This window comes from Eriocheir sinensis, chromosome 19 (genome assembly GCF_024679095.1).
Source record: "Eriocheir sinensis breed Jianghai 21 chromosome 19, ASM2467909v1, whole genome shotgun sequence".
Classification (NCBI taxonomy): Eukaryota; Metazoa; Arthropoda; class Malacostraca; order Decapoda; family Varunidae; genus Eriocheir; species Eriocheir sinensis.
This window is the reverse complement of record NC_066527.1, coordinates 19,954,961-19,972,245: the sequence shown is the minus strand read 5'-3', so window position 1 is coordinate 19,972,245 and position 17,285 is coordinate 19,954,961. Positions and strand designations below refer to the sequence as shown.

Below are 17,285 nucleotides of genomic sequence, written 5' to 3'. Positions count from 1 at the left end.
AAAGCCTGCTAACATGGTATTTTTCAAGATGTTTTATTCTTTTTTTACAGTCAAGGCTCCAGCACATCTCCCTCCTAATCTAATGAAACATATATACAGTGTATCAAGGCACATTTCAAGGACGAGAAGAGGATTGGGTTTGCAATGTTCAGGCACTTGATTGGAAAGACCATCGCCTACATTATAAGCTGTCCCTGCATGGCCGTTCCCTTGAGATCAGCAGCAATGTGAGCCAGAAAGAGCCCTTCCCTTATGAGCTCTCTGAGAACATTCCCACATGATTAGACTTTGGATTGTATTGGTAAATTTAAAGCAAGTCAACACTCAGCTGTCAACTCATTTTGCTTTAGTTACCCTTTATATTATTATTCTTACTTTACTGGAACTTTTCTCTTTTATTTTTTGTATTTGTGTCTGCTCACCGACGGGACTCTGGGTCTATATCATTTGTTTTTCCCTTGATGCCCTCTATTGGATCTAAATAATAATAATAATAACAAAAATAAGCTCCAGTAAGCTCATCAAGAGTGATTTTTTAAAATTGTTAATATATATATATATATATATATATATATATATATATATATATATATATATATATATATATATATATATATATATATATATATATATATATATATATATATATATATACACACAGTAATCCCTCGCCTATCGCAGGGGTTAGGCTTCAGAACCCTCCACAAAGTAACGACCTTATATTTATTTATTTTAAATATTATATTTTAAACATTATTTTATATATATACAGTAAAACCCCGATTATCCGAAAGCGGATTATCCGAGAAACCGGATTATCCGAAATTGATCTGGATAATGCAATTAAAAAATTTTTTTTCTATACTAAAACGTTATAAAACATCAAAAATAAATAAAAGTAACTACATATGTACTATATTAACACATTTAAAATTGATAAGAACAGTTAAAATGAATATGCTTTCTAATACGTATTGCCGAAATAGCTTGTAACGAATAGAGCAATGTATTAGACAAAAAACATTAAACAAACTCTCAACAACACCACGTCCGCACCTTCGCCCCAGCAAGGACGTAGGTGCGGCGAACGAACAAACTACTGCACGACTACTCTCACACCCACACCGTACTCTCAAGACAACGACACAAACACGACTCCCCTCTCCACTCCATGCCACATTCCCCTTCCAACATACGAGTTGCGCGATAATATGAGTCATCATACTGTGTCTCCACCTGCACGATGCATCAAGGTCACACTTGCAAGCTTGCACAACCATTCACAACCGCACTCTGCAACATTCACAATTCAGATCTGCAACGCTCACAAGTATCAACATACACTGGTCCAGACAAGGAGACACACAGACAAACATACAATAAAACATTTACATCACATGTTTTAAGCGTACTACTTTGTTTAGCATAGCGTGTGTTTGTTTGGTTTCATTGTTTACAAAACTTTACATCGTCAGTCGGCGGCAGTCGCGTCACACACTTCACACTGGGCAGTCGCATCGCGTTCTACCTGTGCTTCGACCTCACTTCTTTCAAAAATCAAAATGGCGGCCATAAATCCGGATCATCCGAAAGAGGCTTCCCCCCTTCCATTTCGGATAATCGGGGTTTTACTATATATATATATATATATATATATATATATATATATATCCTGCTGAGTGACTTGAAAGTCTGCATAGGTTACTTTAAGTTCAAGTTTAAGGATTAATTCATCTCAGTTGTAAGTTCCTACTTATAAATTTATAATAATGTAGGATTCTTTTTTTTTGGGGGGGGTGGGGGGTATATTCCTTGAAGAGAATAAATGAATCTTTGCACATGAATAGGTTGTTCTACTTTACCATCTTTAGAGCATATCATTTAACTTATGGAATACGTTTAGTAAAAAATCAATGATTTAATCAATTTGATTTAATCATTGCCAACCCTGATCAAAAGAAGAATTTCTTTGGAGCTATAACATTTTCTGCATTGGCCGAGTGTGATGCCAGTGTTGGGGCGGCAGAACACACACACACACACACGGTGGCTGAGTGGTTAGCGTGCTGGCCCCACATTCGGCGCTAACCACCTGGGATTTTTCAGTCACCACTGAGTGGCCAAAGACTACCTACATGCTGTCCTGAAGATCACCCATCAACCCGGACTCTAGAAGAAGCTGTGCAAGTGAAATCAAGAATGAGTGCAAGGGGCAGCAATGAGGCAATATAATGGGGCGAGGCAATAATAAAAAAATTACCATTACCGCGCCCAGGGCCATGAGGGCCATGGGCTGAGGCCCTCAGGAAACAGCCTAAGCTACAGGCCCAAAAAAAAAAAAAAAAAAAAAAAAAAAAAAAAAAAAAAAAAGTCGGGCAGTGCAGTGGTCAGACTGGTGAGGAGCAAGTTGTTGCCGTGGGGGAGTGGGGGCTGTGTTGAGGCAGCCAGGGTTGTTGTGGTGTGTGGGAGCCTAGTCCTGTGAGGGCTGGCCGGTGATCAGCACTGCCCGGGCCATGCGTGAGTACTCGGTGCGGGGCATCAAGCGGAAGACCACTGAGTCCGGGCTGTGAGGGGAGAGGGGAAGGTCACTAGCTACTTTTGCAGGGAGGTTGTTCCAGTGGTGCATGACTCAGTTTGAGAAAAAACGTCAATTTATGTACAACAACTAATAATAATACCACCACTACTACTAATAATAATGATAATATAACTACAACTACTTCTATAATAATAATAATAATAATAATAATACAGCAGACCTTCCCCTTAAGGCAAGACAGGTACTAAAGAAATTTGTGCTCTATAGAAGTGCATTTCAATGGGATTTATCAATTTTTAGGATTAGTGTGACTTTTTTATGTGTGTGTGTGTGTGTGTGTGTGTGAAGGAAGCAGGTCAAGGGCACAATACAATGAAATCCTTGAAAGCAACATGTTAAATGGAATCTACCACAATGAAAACTAATAATATCAGTAATAATAATAATAATAATAATAATAATAATATCACTGCTACTCACTCTTGGTAGAAGGGGGAGTAGTGTGGGTCGCAGGAGCAGCGCTGGCACAGGTGACCCCCGGACAGGTACCTCAACTCACTCAGCAGGAGATCGCTCACCTGACGAAGACGCCGACAAAAAATTCAGAAAAGAAAAGAAAGTAAGGAAAAGTAATAGGAAGCACAGTGAGTGAACAAGATAAAAAAAAACATAAGAAAAAGACAGAACAAAAAGGAAAGTGATGAAAATGAAGTAATAAATGAAAATAAAATAACACAAAATAAATAAATGAATAACAAAGAAAACAGAACAAAAAGCATTCACATCCCGCTTCTGTCCCATCCCCCCGCCACCACCACCCTACCCCCCCAATCAACACACCTTCGTCACGAGCGTCATCTCTCCCCCGTCGATCTCATCCTCACACTGAACACACTTGCTGCTCCCCACCTCCGCCCCGGCCACCAGCACCTCCAGGCGTTCCCGGGAGAGCCGCAGGACCTGGAGAATCGGGGCGTTGACAGTCAGGAGTTTCTTGGCACGAGTCACCGAGACGTACAGAAGGTTCAACTCATCTCTCGGGATCGTGTGTCGTGGGAGTGACTCGCCAAACCCCTCGAGGATTGTTGCAAAGTTTGACCCATCCAGCAACACCACATGGTCCCACTCGAGCCCCTTAGCCTTGTGTATGGTCGAGAACGTGATGTCCGCCACGTCTTGTTTCGCCGAGCACCTCTCCTTGAGTATCCGGATGTGGCGTGGCGTCTCCCCCAGGCTATAGGAGTACATCATGACCTTGTTGAACAGCTCTTTGTCATCCAGTTTGTCAGCGTAGTTAAGTAGAGCTTTCACCGATGACGACTTGGCTATGAAGGGCTTCTTGATCTTGTGTTTCTTGCCAATGGACAGGTGATAGACGTCTAGTACCACATCCAGCCCATAGTTGTTAATACCGCCTGCGAATGCCAATCGGAGGTGTGCGTTCTCCTCACGTTGGCACACATCCAGAGCCGCCACGTAGACCTCCAAGTTCGAGCGGCCTAAATACGCTTTTCGGAGTCTTCCCTGGGACTTCGAGGGCTTAGTGTGCATGGGTGTGGTCATGATCGCGTCTCTTTTGTTCCCCCCGACCAGTGTGCGGCGGCGAGCCAGGGCCAGGGACTCGAGGATGCAGCTGGCGATGTAGGAAATCTCCGGCCCGAAGCGGAACGACTGGGTGAGGAAGAAGGTGTGGGTGGAGGGCACGGACTCGAGAGCGTTGATGGCGCCGCGGAAGGAGTAGATCTGCTGGTACGGGTCGCCCACGATGACCTGCGAAGGGAGGGTGTGTTAAGTTAGGTCAGGTCGGGTCAGGTATAAATCAAAAGAATAACCACACTTTGTTGAATAGAGTCTCATTAGTAAGGAAGCATATATGAATTTTCTGAGTCAAGACCTACAGTGTTTGTTTTGATTTTGTTGGGTTACGTTAGGTTAAGTTAGGGTATCTTCAAACACATGACCTCACTTTGTTGTATAGAAAGTCTCATTCATAGGGAAGCATATATGAATTTTCTGAGTTAAGACCTAGTGTTTGTTTTGGGTTTGTCAAGTTACATCATGTGTTTGAAGATACCCTAAACTTAACCTAACAAAATAGTTACTAAAGGTCTTGACTCAGAAAATTCATATATGCTTCCTTACTAATGAGACTCTACACAACTAAGTGAGGTCATTCTTTGTTGATTTATACCATAAGGTATTGGCTATCATGTGTCTGATGATACCCTAAACCTACCTAACCCAACAAAACCCCAAACAGTTACTATAGGCACGACAGTAACTGTTTGGGGTTTTGTTAGGTTAGGTTAAGTTTAGGGTATCTTCAAACACATGATGGCCTCACAATTAGACATACATAAAATAAAATAAAGCAACAAGGCCATAAGACAAAACAAAGCTTAATGGTGCAATAAGCCTCAGAGGAGTGCCGCGGCCCACCTTGGCACACGGCTGGTCGAGGAACACTGCCAGCATGGGGGGGTTCATGTCCTGCCCTTCGTCCACCATCAAAACATCACAGGCTGGAATCTTTGGGCGACTCAGCTGCCACAGTTTGAGTTGTCCCTCCTGGAAGTAAAAGAAAATGGGTAAGTGCTGCCAGAGAGAACACTATCGAGAGAATGGTCCTGCAATTAACGGCTCCGGTGCCAGAAAAATAAAGGTACCGCTGAAGTTAGAGACATTAGTGCCGCAATTAACGGTTCCAGAGCCAGAAAAATAATGGTACTGTTGCAAATAAATCAACAACAGGTCCAGACAGAAATAAAGGTACTGCTGAAGTAGAGACATTAGTGCCGCAAATAACGGTTCCAGAGCCAGAAAAATAATGGTACCGTTGCAAATAAATCAACAACAGGTCCAGACAGAAATAAAGGTACTGCTGAAGTAGAGACATTAGTGCCGCAAATAACGGTTCCAGAGCCAGAAAAATAATGGTACCGTTGCAAATAAATCAACAACAGGTCCAGACAGAAATAAAGGTACCACTGAAGTAGAGACATTAGTGCCAGAAATAACGGTTCCAGAGCCAGAAAAATAATGGTACCGTTGCAAATAAATCAACAACAGGTCCAGACAGAAATAAAGGTACCACTGAAGTAGAGACATTAGTGCCGGAAATAACGGTTCCAGAGCCAGAAAAATAATGGTACCGTTGCAAATAAATCAACAACAGGTCCAGACAGAAATAAAGGTACCACTGAAGTAGAGACATTAGTGCCACAATTAATGGTTCCAGAGCCAGAAAAATAATGGTACCATTGCAAATAAATCAATAACAGGTCCAGACAGAAATAAAGGTGCCGCTGGAAGTAGACATTAGTGCCACAAATAACAGTTCCAGCGCTAATTGTCTTTCCTCTCTGCTTCTCTTCCCTTCCCTTCCATCCCCTTACCCCTTCCCGTCCCTTCTCTTTCCCCTCTGCTTTTATTCTCTTCCCCTCCCTTGCTCCTCTCTTTTTTCTCTTCTTCCCTTCCTCTTTACTCTCTGCTTCCCCTTCTTCTTCCTCACTATATCCCTTCCCCTGCCCTTCTCTTTCCTTCCCTTCCATCCTCTTACCCCTTCCCTTCCCTTCTCTTTTCCCTCTCCTTGTTTTCTTCTTCCCCACCCTTGCTGTTCTCTTTTTTTCTCTTCTTCCCTTCCCCTTTTTGCCTCACTGTGTCCCTTCCCCTGCCCTTCTCTTTCCTCTCAGCTTCCTCCCCCTTCCCTTCCCCCTAATACCTGTGTCATGGAGAGGGTCTGTGACGGGGAACAGCGCGTCATCTCGGCCCACACAGCCTCGGCGTCGGTCAACAAAATCTGAAACACAAACAGATGGATGAGTGTAAACGTTCAGTGTCGTATTCTTCAAGATTTCAACACCCAAGCACACACATGTTTGGCAAGGCTTTGGTAGGAGTTATGGTGGGCCTTTCCAGGGGTAGTTTTATGACCCTTGTGGTAGCTGGACCCTTCCTCTGTACCATGAACCCAAGAAACACACATTTGACAAGGCTTTCATTAGAGTTGTGGGGGGCATTTTAAGGGGTGGTTTTATGACCCTGGTGGTAGTTTGACCCTTCCTCTGTACCATGAACCCAAGAAACACACATTTGACAAGGCTTTCATTAGAGTTGTGGGGGGCATTTCAAGGGGTAGTTTTATGACCCTGGTGGTAGTTTGACCCTTCTGTACAATGAACCCAAGAAACACACATTTAAAAAGGCTTCCATAGGAATCTTGGGCATTTCCAGAGGTAGTTTTATGACCCAGGTGGTAGTTGGACCCTTCTTCTGTACCACAAACCCAAGAAACATATACGACAAGGCTTTCATAAGAGTTGGGGGCATTTCCAGGGGTGGTGGTTGGACCCTTCCTCTGTACCAAGAACCCAAGAAACACACATTTGTCAAGGCTTTCGTAGGAGTCGTAGGGGGCATTTCCAGGGGTAGTTTTATGACCCTGGTGGTAGTTTGACCCTTCTGTACCATCAACTTAAAATATCACTCATTACCGTTGAACTTGACTGATCTCTCCCTCAACCCCAAGCACCTCTCCCTTTAATCACCACCACCTCCAACCTCTCCCTTAACCCCACCCTCATCACCATCACCTCCAACCCTTCCCCCATCGCACCCATCACTTACTTTTAGCCTATAGTTGTCCTCCAGTGGGTTCCCGTCCTTACTCGTCTCTGGGACATGCTGCAGACTGACGTGCGCATCAGCTGAATTCAGGAACCTCTGTAATGTGTTGTTGACGAGTGCAGCGCGTGTGAACCTGAGGGAGAAGAGGAGGTGTTAAGTGTGTGTGCAGGAGAGGAAGGAGGAGGAGGGAAGGAGATATAAGTGTGGGTACGAGAGACGGAGAGAGAGAGAGAGGAAGGACGAAAAGGAGTAGATGAGGGTGCGTAAAAGAGAGAAAAACGAAAGGATTAGTTTGAGAGGGAAAAGGAAGAGGAGGAAAAAGTCATAGTGCAACAATGAATAAGGAGGAAAAAGGAGGAAAGGAGGAGGAAAGTGCAGGAAGGAGAGGAGAGACAGGGAGAGAGAGAGGAAGAAAAGGTAGAAGAGAGAGAGTAGCTAAACAGACACAAAATAAGAGAGAAGTAAAAAAATAAAGATACGTTAAAAGACCAAGAGGAAGAAAAAAGAGGAGGAGGAGGAGGAGGAAGAAAGGAATGCAGAAAAGAGAAGGGAAGTATGTAAATATATGTAGTGTATAAAGAAGAAGACGAGGAGGAGGAGGAGGAGGAGGAGGAGGACACGAAGGACGAGGAAAGGGAAGAGAAGAAAGGAGAGAGAGAGAGAGAGAGAGAGAGAGAGAGAGAGAGAGAGAGAATCAACCAATCATAAAAAAATCATCCAGGTAAGACTCGTTAATGACCTTGACCTCACCTGTTACCTGCATCCTTTTTGGTCTCCAGGAAGCTTGCAATGGTGCCAGCTGTTAGGTTGTTTGTGAACCTCCCAACAGCTGTGTACCTGTGTGGGAGAGAGAGAGAGAGAGAGAAGATAAAGAAAAATAAAGAAAATAAAGGAATATGAGAAGAAACATTAATTCATTTCATGTTCCAACTTCATCTATGCGACTATATATTTTTTTCTATAGGTATTTGTAAGGAAAGTTCAATAATGTCAAGAGTAATCGGTCAGTCAGTCAGTCAGTCAGTCAGTCAGTAGATTAGTCAGTCAGTCAGTCAGTAGATCAGTTATTCAGTTGTCAGTCAGTCAGGCAGTCTTTTCCTAATCTCCCTCCTTCCTTTCTTTTCCTCCTCCTCCTTCTTTTCCTTCCTTCCAGTACTCCCATCTTCCTTTCCTTTTCTCTTCATCCTTCCTCTCTTTTCCTCCTTCTCTTCCTCCCTTCCCCATTCTTCCATCACTGCCACCTTCCTTTCTTTTCCTCCTCTTCCTCCTTCCCTTCTTTTCCTCCCTTCCTGTTTCTATATTCTTTCCCTTTCTTCCTGCACTCTCATCATCCTCTTCTTCCTTCCTTTCTTTTCTGCATCTTTCTCCTTCCCTTCTTTATTTTCCTCCTCTGCTTTCTCCCTTTCCACATACTCCCGTCACCCTAATCCAACACACTCCTCCTCCTCCTCCTCCTCTTCCTTCTTCCATTCCTTCCTTCCTCCTCTCCCTTCTCCCTTTAAACATCCTCCCTGTATCCTTATCCAACACACACACACACACACACAAGCACACCCTTCTCCTCCTCCTCCCTCTCTTTCCTTCCTCCTCTTCCTTCTCCCTTATCCAACACACACACACACACACAAGCTCATCCTCCTCCTCCTCGCACCTCCTTCCGATGGCAGCAAAGGCCAGGGCGTGTGCTGTCTTGACGGTGGTGTTGCGCGGGAAGATGCGAGCGCAGTGTTCCTGGACGGACTTGTTGTAGACCACCAGGAAGAACCGCTGGTCTGGCCGTCGCTTGCACAGCTGGAGTAAGGTGGTGGTCTTGCCCGTCCCTGCGAAGGCCACGATCTTCACTGTCTATGGAGTGGGGGATGGAGGGTTAGACTGGGGGGGGTTATAGGCTAAATATGTAAAAATAAATGAATAAATAAATAAATAAATTGGTTGTAGGTTGTGGTTCATGTTTTTCTGTTTTTTGGTCATTTTCTTTTTGCGATTGTCTTTTTTTTTTTTTTTTGTCTAAGTGTTTGCTTTATTATTTTTTTCTTTTTTTTCCTTTTTTTTTCATGTTTTTTTTCCCCTCTCATATTTTTTTGGTGTCCAGCTTTACCATTTTTTTTTCTTATTTTTCATTCTTTTTTTTTCCATCTATTGTTTTTATCATTCCGCCTCTTCTCTACCCTCTCTTCTTTTTGCTCTCCAACACACACCCACCCACACACACACACACACACACACACACACACACAGCTGATAAATACGAAAGACCTGCCTCTTGTAACATAAAGTCTGTTGCAAATTTACTTTTAGCAGCACACTGACAGGGCTGGAATCTTACTACACCAACTCACCTGCGACATACAGGGACCTTCCTCCCAAGCGGAGGCGGTGGCTGAATCGACAGAGTAACACCACCGCGTTCAGGAGGACGCGAGTTCAATCCCCGCCCGGTGCCACCAAGCTGGGATTTTTCAGCCGCCTTGAGTGGCAAAACTACCCACATGCTGTCCAGAAGACCACCTATCAACCCAGACTCTAGATTCTAGGATTAAAGATGAGCTCCGGGAGGGCAGCATGAGCCAATGCAAGATGGCGCCACTATAAACACTCGCCTGCGCCAGAACGGGCTGGGCCGACCATCAGGACCCACCGGGAAGAAGCCTTGGGCCGACCATCAGGCCCCACCGCGAAAAAGCCTACCGGCGCTATAGGCCGCGACGTAAAAAAAAAAAAAAAAAAAAAAAAAAACACCTTAAATAACTCTCCCCATAGGCCTAAGGGTACAAGATTTAAGGTATAATTATGTTTGGAGGGGTTTTCAGTTAAGGTCGACAGGACATCACAAGGATCTATTTTTTTTAATTTTTTTTATAGCAAAGGAGACGGCTCAAGGGCAACAGAAAGAGTGCAGAGAAAAAAAAAGCCCGCTACTCAAACCATAATAATAATAATAATAATAATAATAATAATAATAATAGTCACCCCTCAAATAGTATGGTTTTCAATAGTTCGGTTTTGGTTTTATGTGGATCTTCTAAGAACATTTTTTAGGATTTTTAAATTTCCCAACAAGCAGGAAATTTAAAAATCCTAAAAGATCTTCTGTGGCAATACGTTTAAAACCGAAACCGAACTACTGGAAACCGTACTATTTGAGGGACGACTGTAATAATAATAAAAATAAGAAGTGTATCAAGACACCTCTCCACCCAAAACTGACCTCTCTTTTGGCTACTCTTTACTTTAGTCTTTTATGGGAGCGGCGAGTAGCAGGCTTTTTTTTTTTACTCTTTTTGTTGACCTTAAGCCGTTTTCTTTGATGTAAAAAATAAATAAATAAATAAATAAACGTCCACACACTCACATGCTCCGGCTCCAAGGGGTGGCTAATGATACGCAGCTGTTCATGTGTGTGCTGCAGGGCAGAGGTGCGCTGGACAAACTGCTCCATGGACAGCTGACCCGACGCTGACCCCTGGCCCCCCCTAGCACTGCCTGCCCCCACCAGCCTTGGCCTCTCCACTCTCACTGGTGGCTGCTCTAGGGGCGCCACCGACCGCTCGTTCTCGTACAGGTAGAGAGCATAGAAGAGCTGGTAGTGGTATCTGTTGGCGTGAAAACGTTAATAGACAAATAAAATAGAGATAGAAAGAGAAAAAGATGCAAGAGTCTGCCAGTGGTGTAGACAACACACACACATACAAAAAACTTCTCCCTCCCTTAACCTAACCCTCCCACGGTATCTGTCAGCATGAAAATATGAATAAATAAATAAAATAGAGATATGAGAAAAGGACACATGAGAGCCTACCACACACACACACACACAAAAAAAAAAAAAAAAAAAAAAAAAAAAAAATCCCTTAACCTAGTCCTTCCCCTCCACCCTTCCTACCTTCCCCACCAACCCCTTCGTCCCCCCCCCTCCCCGCTCACCGCGTTGGGAGGTTGATGGAGTCCGTGTAGGTGGCGTGGAGGAAGAACAGGGCCAGGGAGTAGAGCGCCTCCACCACCTCACATGGAGAGAAGAGCGAGCCGGGCCGCAGCATCAGGGAGATCAGGGAGCAGATGTGCCACACGTCAGGCGACACTGCGGATGGGAGGAGTGTCAGAGGTGCGGGTGTTATTATATATTTTTTTTAGGGGGGGAGGGGAGAGGGGTGATTTGGGGGGGGTTATATCAGATTGTTTTTTTTGTATGTTTTTCTTCTTCTGTTTGTTTTTGGGTTGTCTGTGGTTGTTTTACATAAATAAATAAATAAAATAAAATAAATTAAATAAATAAATAAAATAATATAAAAAGTGGTGGTGGTGGTGGTGGTGGCTATATATGACTTGTTCTTTATTTTACTTACTCATCCACATTAGGAAACAAAAGGTGGAAAGACAGAAGGAAGGAACAGACAAGGAAAGAAAAGGCAGACAGAAGGAAGGATGGAAGGAAAAGGCTTTGTTTGTGTTGGGTAAGAAGGAACAGACAAGGAAAGAAAAGGCAGACAGAAGGAAGGATGGAAGGAAAAGGCTTTGTTTGTGTTGGGTAAGAAGGAACAGACAAGGAAAGAAAAGGCAGACAGAGTGAAGGAAGGAAGGAAAAGGCTTTGTTTGTGTTGGGTAAGAAGGAACAGACAAGGAAAGAAAAGGCAGACAGAGTGAAGGATGGAAGGAAAAGGCTTTGTTTGTGTTGGGTAAGAAGGAACAGACAAGGAAAGAAAAGGCAGACAGAAGGAAGGAAGGAAGGAAAATGCTTTGTTTGTGTTGGGTAAGATATCATTTACGCCTCATTAATATTAAAGAAGGGAAGGAGGAAAGAAAGAGAGGGAAAAAAAGGCACAAGGAAGGAACAGACAGGGAAAGAAAAGGCAGACAGAGTGAAGGAAGGAAGGAAATGGCTTTGTTTGTGTTGGGTAAGATATCATTTACGCCTCATTAATATTAAAGAAGGGAAGGAGGAAAGAAAGAGAGGGAAAAAAAGACAAAAGGAAGGAAGAGACAGGGAAAGAAAAGCCAGACAGAGTGAAGGAAGGAAGGAAAAGGCTTTGTTTGTGTTGGGTAAGATATCATTTACGCCTCATTAATATTAAAGAAGGGAAGGAGGAAAGAAAGAGAGAGAACAAAAGGCACAAGGAAGGAAGAGACAGGGATAGAAAAGGCAGAAAGAATGAAGAAAGGATGGAAGGAAAATGCTTTGTTTGTGTTGGGTAAGATATCATTTACGCCTCATTAATATTAAAGAAGGGAAGGAGGAAAGAAAGAGAGAGGGAACAATCAAGGAAAGAAAAGGAAGAAAAAAAGTATGCCTTTGTCATTCTTGCTGGTCATTATGATTTTTCTTTTTTTGTTACTTTTTCCCCATAAAATAAATAAATAAATAAATAAAGTAATAAAATCAATGAATATGCGGTCTTGCCAAACTATAGTAACACTAATACCAACACTAATATAAATACTAAATACTAATACTAATACTAATACCATTAATACTATACTAACACTAATACTAATACCAATACCAACACTAATACCAATACTAAAACTAATACCTATACTAATACTATTACTAATACCAATACTAATACTAATACCAATACTAATACTAATACCAATACTAATACCAATATCAATACTAATACCAATATCAATACTAATACCAATACCAATATCAATACTAACACCACTACAAATACCAATACTAATACCAATACCAACACTAATACCAATACTAAAACTAATACCAATACTAATACCAATATCAATACTAATACCAATACTAATACCAATACTAATACCAATATCAGTACTAAAACCAATACTAATACCAATACAAATACCAATACTAATACCAAAACTAATACCAATATCAATACAAATACTGATTCTAATACTAATACCAATACAAATACCAGTACTAATACCAATACCAATACCAAAACTAATACCAATATCAATACTAATACTGATTCTAATACTAATACCAATACTAAAACCAATACCAATACCAATACACCAACACAACACCAACACTCACACATGACAATAGTAGCTGCGAGGTGCCATATGGAGAGGGGGGGGTGGGGGAGGAGGGGCGGGGAGGCGGTGGACTGGGTGAGAGTGCCAAGGGTCTCCTGTGCCAGCGTGTAGAGAGGGTGGCACTCCAGCAAGCCCTCGGTGCTGCCCTGAGGTGCCTTGTGGAGATGTCCGATGGCCCTGGTGACGAGGAGGAGGAAGGAGGAGGAGGAGTGGTTAAGGGAAGGGGAGGAGGGGTAAGGAAGGAAGAAGGGAGGTGAAAGAAAGAAGAGAGAAGGAGATGGATGAGATGGAAGAGGAGGAGTGTAGGTGGAAGGATGGTTAAGAGAGGAGGCGGAGGAAGAAGAAGAGGAGGAGGAGGAGGAGGAGGAGGAGGAGGAGGAATGATGTGCAAGTTGTTTTTTGCATGAGAAAGATTAAGAAGAGGAGAAAGAAAAGGAGAAGGAAGAAGGAGACAGAAGAGGAGGATACCATTATTACTATCATTAATATCATCATCAAAAACATGCTATCCACTACACCACGGAGCCAAGAGGAATAAACAAACAAGTCAACACGACGTACCTTATAATGCTGACAAGACAGGTGGAGATGGCGGTGATATCGTGGCGCTGGCAGAGACGTTTCACCACCTGCAGTGCCGTCAACTCACCACCATCCCCATCACCACCATCCCCATCACCACCATCACCATCACCATCACCATTGGAGGGGGGGAGGAGCAGGGTGGAGCATGGGGTCGTGGGAGCAACCTTATAGCAGTGGTACAGCTTCTTCCACGGTAAAAACTGTGGGCGGAAGATTGGGTGTAAGAGTGGAGGGATGGGCGTGTGTGTGTGTGGAGTGAGGTGGATGACTGTGTGTGTGTGTGTGTGTGTGTGTGTGGATGACTATAAATATAAATAATAATAATAATAATAATAATAATAATAATAAAAATAATAACACAGGGAAAGAAATGAGAAGAAAAAAATGGGAAAAGAAAGAAAAAAATGAAAAAAATGCATAAGAAAATAAAAAAAGAGAAAGAAAAACAAAGAAATAAAGAGACAAAGAAAAAAGAAAAAAATGAAAGGAGAAACAAATAAAGAATAAAATAAAAATAACAAAAACAAAAAATCCTGTCGGCCATTCACTCACCGCGGGGTTCCTGATCACATCCTGCCAGTGCTTGCAGACGGTGGTGCAGGTGGTGATGAGGAAGGCGTGGGGGAGCTGCGCCAACACCATCTCCAGCACCTCCACCGGCAGGCTCAGCCCCGCCCCGGACAACGGCCCCATGCTGCCAAAGGACATCTGCGGGGGAGGGGGGGTCAGGGGAGGTGTCAGGGGGAGCTGCTACTTCTAAAAACACATGTAAATTGATTGCCAACTATTACTATTATTATTATTATCACTACTGGAACCTTCCTACAACCTAACTGATTTTCTATTCTCTTTTTCTATTACTCTCTCGGTCCCACACGTCCTCTGCGAGTATCAAAACACACGAGAAATTAATCACAACTAGGAGAGGGTATTCGCCAGCTGCCTGGGATTGATCCCGCGACAAGCGTGACGGGAGAGCCACTCCTTACCGAGTCAGCCAAAGAGGTACCCCCCTGGCTAAGTGGGTTATGGGAGGCTCGTTCATCAGGCATAGTCGCTGCACCACAGTTTAACCCCTTGACTGTGGCTTTCCCACAAGAAGACATCACCAAGCTACAGGAATGGAACAAAAAGTGGCTGCTACAATACAATGAAGACAAATGTAAGTCCTGCACCTTGGGAGCTAGGTGCTGACACAACTGAGGGAGGCAGGGCATTCCAAAGATTGATGACCCTATTAGAGAAAAATCTTTTGCGTATCTCAATATGAATATGTTGATGAAATATTTTAAAAGCGTGGCCTCGGGTCCTGGGACCTCCCACTAGTTGGAACACTTCAGATGGGCAGATAGGTGAGGGTCCACTAAATATTTTCCACACTCAAATCATGTCAGCTCTGTGCAGCCTACCTCTCACTGAGAATAAGCCAAGTGCAGCAAGGCGTTCGTTATATTCCATGTTGTTAAAGCCAGAGATTTGCTTAGTCCAGCGACGTTGAAACCCTTCCAGCAATGTGAGATCTCCCTCATATCCAGTGTGCCAAATGACTGAGGTAAAGTAAGGTTGTTATTCCCCTGGGAGCAATATTGGAGGCAGGTAGTGATTCTCCATATCTACCCTGCTCTTCTGCTGTCATACTTTCCCTGCTTACCTTAAAACCAGAGGAAAGAGCAAAGATTAAGGTAAGGTAAGGTAAGGTTAGGGAAATGATAGGTATATAATTTTAACACCCCAAATACTTTTCCTACTAACCTTAAAACCATAGGAAAGATAAAAGATTAAGGTAAGGTAAGGTAAGGTAAGATTAGGGAAATGATAGGTATATAATTTTTACACACCAAATACTTTTCCTACTAACCTTTAAACCATAGGAAAGAGCAAAGATTGAGGTAAGGTTAGGTAAGGTAAGGTAAGGTTAGGGAAATGATAGGTATATAATTTTTACAACCCAAATACTTTTCCTACTAACCTTAAAACCACAGGAAAGAGAAAAGATTAAGGTAAGGTAAGGTAAGGTTAGGGAAATGATAGGTACATAATTTTAACACCCCAAATACTTTTCCTACTAACCTTAAAACCACAGGAAAGAGCAAAGATTAAGGTTAGGTAAGGTAAGGTAAGGTAAGGTAAGGTTAGGGAAATGATAGGTATATAATTTTAACACCCCAAATACTTTTCCTACTAACCTTAAAACCATAGGAAAGATAAAAGATTAAGGTAAGGTAAGGTAAGGTAAGGTAAGATTAGGGAAATGATAGGTATATAATTTTTACACACCAAATACTTTTCCTACTAACCTTAAAACCACAGGAAAGAGGAAAGATTAAGGTAAGGTAAGGTAAGGTAAGGTTAGGGAAATGATAGGTATATAATTTTAACACCCCAAATACTTTTCCTACTAACCTTAAAACCACAGGAAAGAGCAAAGATTGAGGTAAGGTAAGGTAAGGTAAGGTAAGGTTAGGGAAATGATAGGTATATAATTTTAACACCCCAAATACTTTTCCTACTAACCTTAAAACCACAGGAAAGAGAAAAGATTAAGGTAAGGTCAGGTCAGGTCAGGTCAGGTCAGGTCAGGTCAGGTCAGGTCATGTATATAATCTTAACACACCAAATCCTCTTCTGCTGTCACACACTTTCCCTGCTAACCTTTAAGTCTCCCAGGAAACCAAAAAAAACGAGAACAATGGTCAAAAAAGGTATAAAATCAGCCTTGCAATACGTCCGTTACCTTGAATGGCGGGCAAGGAAACAAGGGGACAGGTTCCAACAGGTCAGGGGCACTTGTCCACGAGTATTAATGGCTGTTTTTAGTACACTATTTAACAATTAGTCCACATCTTGGAGGCTCTGCGGCGCCATTTAGCGGGAAACAGCGCTCTGGAGGCAGGGAAGTACGCGGCCACCTGTACCATACGCGTTTGAGTCCGGGCGGTTTGTGTACAGCTTGACCCCACCGTTGCCAGATTCTCGTACTCAGAGCCGCGTATTTACCGGTTTTTGGCCCATAACTGTTGCCAAGAAGCACCAATAATTAACCATTTAAACGATAACCATAAATGAAGGCAGTTATTTGGGTGATGAAAGCAGTTTTTGGGTCGGAAATCGGCAAACATAAGAGGCAGAGTACGACAATCTGGCACCGTTGGCTTGACCTTGAGCCTGATGTCACAAATAGTTGGAGATTTCTCCCCAGCTAGCAGGCCTTTGTATCGGCAGCGCCTGTGATTGATTGATATGAAAGAAATTAGAACATACGGGACCTAAGAAGCGATACAAAGCGTTACAGGGCAAAAGAAGAGGAAGAAAGTCGGTGTTCAAGTACTCGGGGCAATAAAAATTCACATCCAGACACTGCGCTCTAGCACGGAAAAGATCACCTCCCAGCAGGCTCCCCTCATGCCACACTTCGGGGCCTCTTTCTCCCTGTACCAGTCGAGGGTTTCCTTTCTTTCCATTTCATTCTTCCACTTGCTCAATCCCTCATCTTTTACTTCCATATCTATCACATTCTTCC

At 43.0% G+C, this 17,285-nt stretch overlaps 1 protein-coding gene and 1 long non-coding RNA gene across 2 annotated transcripts in view; both read right to left on the bottom strand.

Annotated features, from left to right (window-relative positions):
* The window catches only part of LOC127000885 (uncharacterized), a 61,653-nt gene that overhangs the window by 26,871 nt on the left and 17,497 nt on the right, over positions 1–17,285 (bottom strand). The gene's annotated exons all lie outside the window — the stretch shown is intronic.
* On the bottom strand, positions 2,341–16,903 carry LOC127000881 (F-box DNA helicase 1-like). The gene is made up of 14 exons (XM_050864990.1): positions 16,500–16,903; positions 14,318–14,473; positions 13,742–13,965; positions 13,179–13,357; positions 11,090–11,243; positions 10,518–10,758; positions 8,817–9,010; positions 7,916–8,002; positions 7,166–7,298; positions 6,261–6,338; positions 4,979–5,107; positions 3,380–4,309; positions 3,020–3,117; positions 2,341–2,564 (listed from the first exon to the last, which is right to left on the bottom strand). Exons 2-14 carry the CDS (start codon positions 14,471–14,473, stop codon positions 2,471–2,473), a joined length of 2,697 nt encoding a protein of 898 aa, XP_050720947.1. The 5' UTR covers positions 16,500–16,903; the 3' UTR covers positions 2,341–2,470.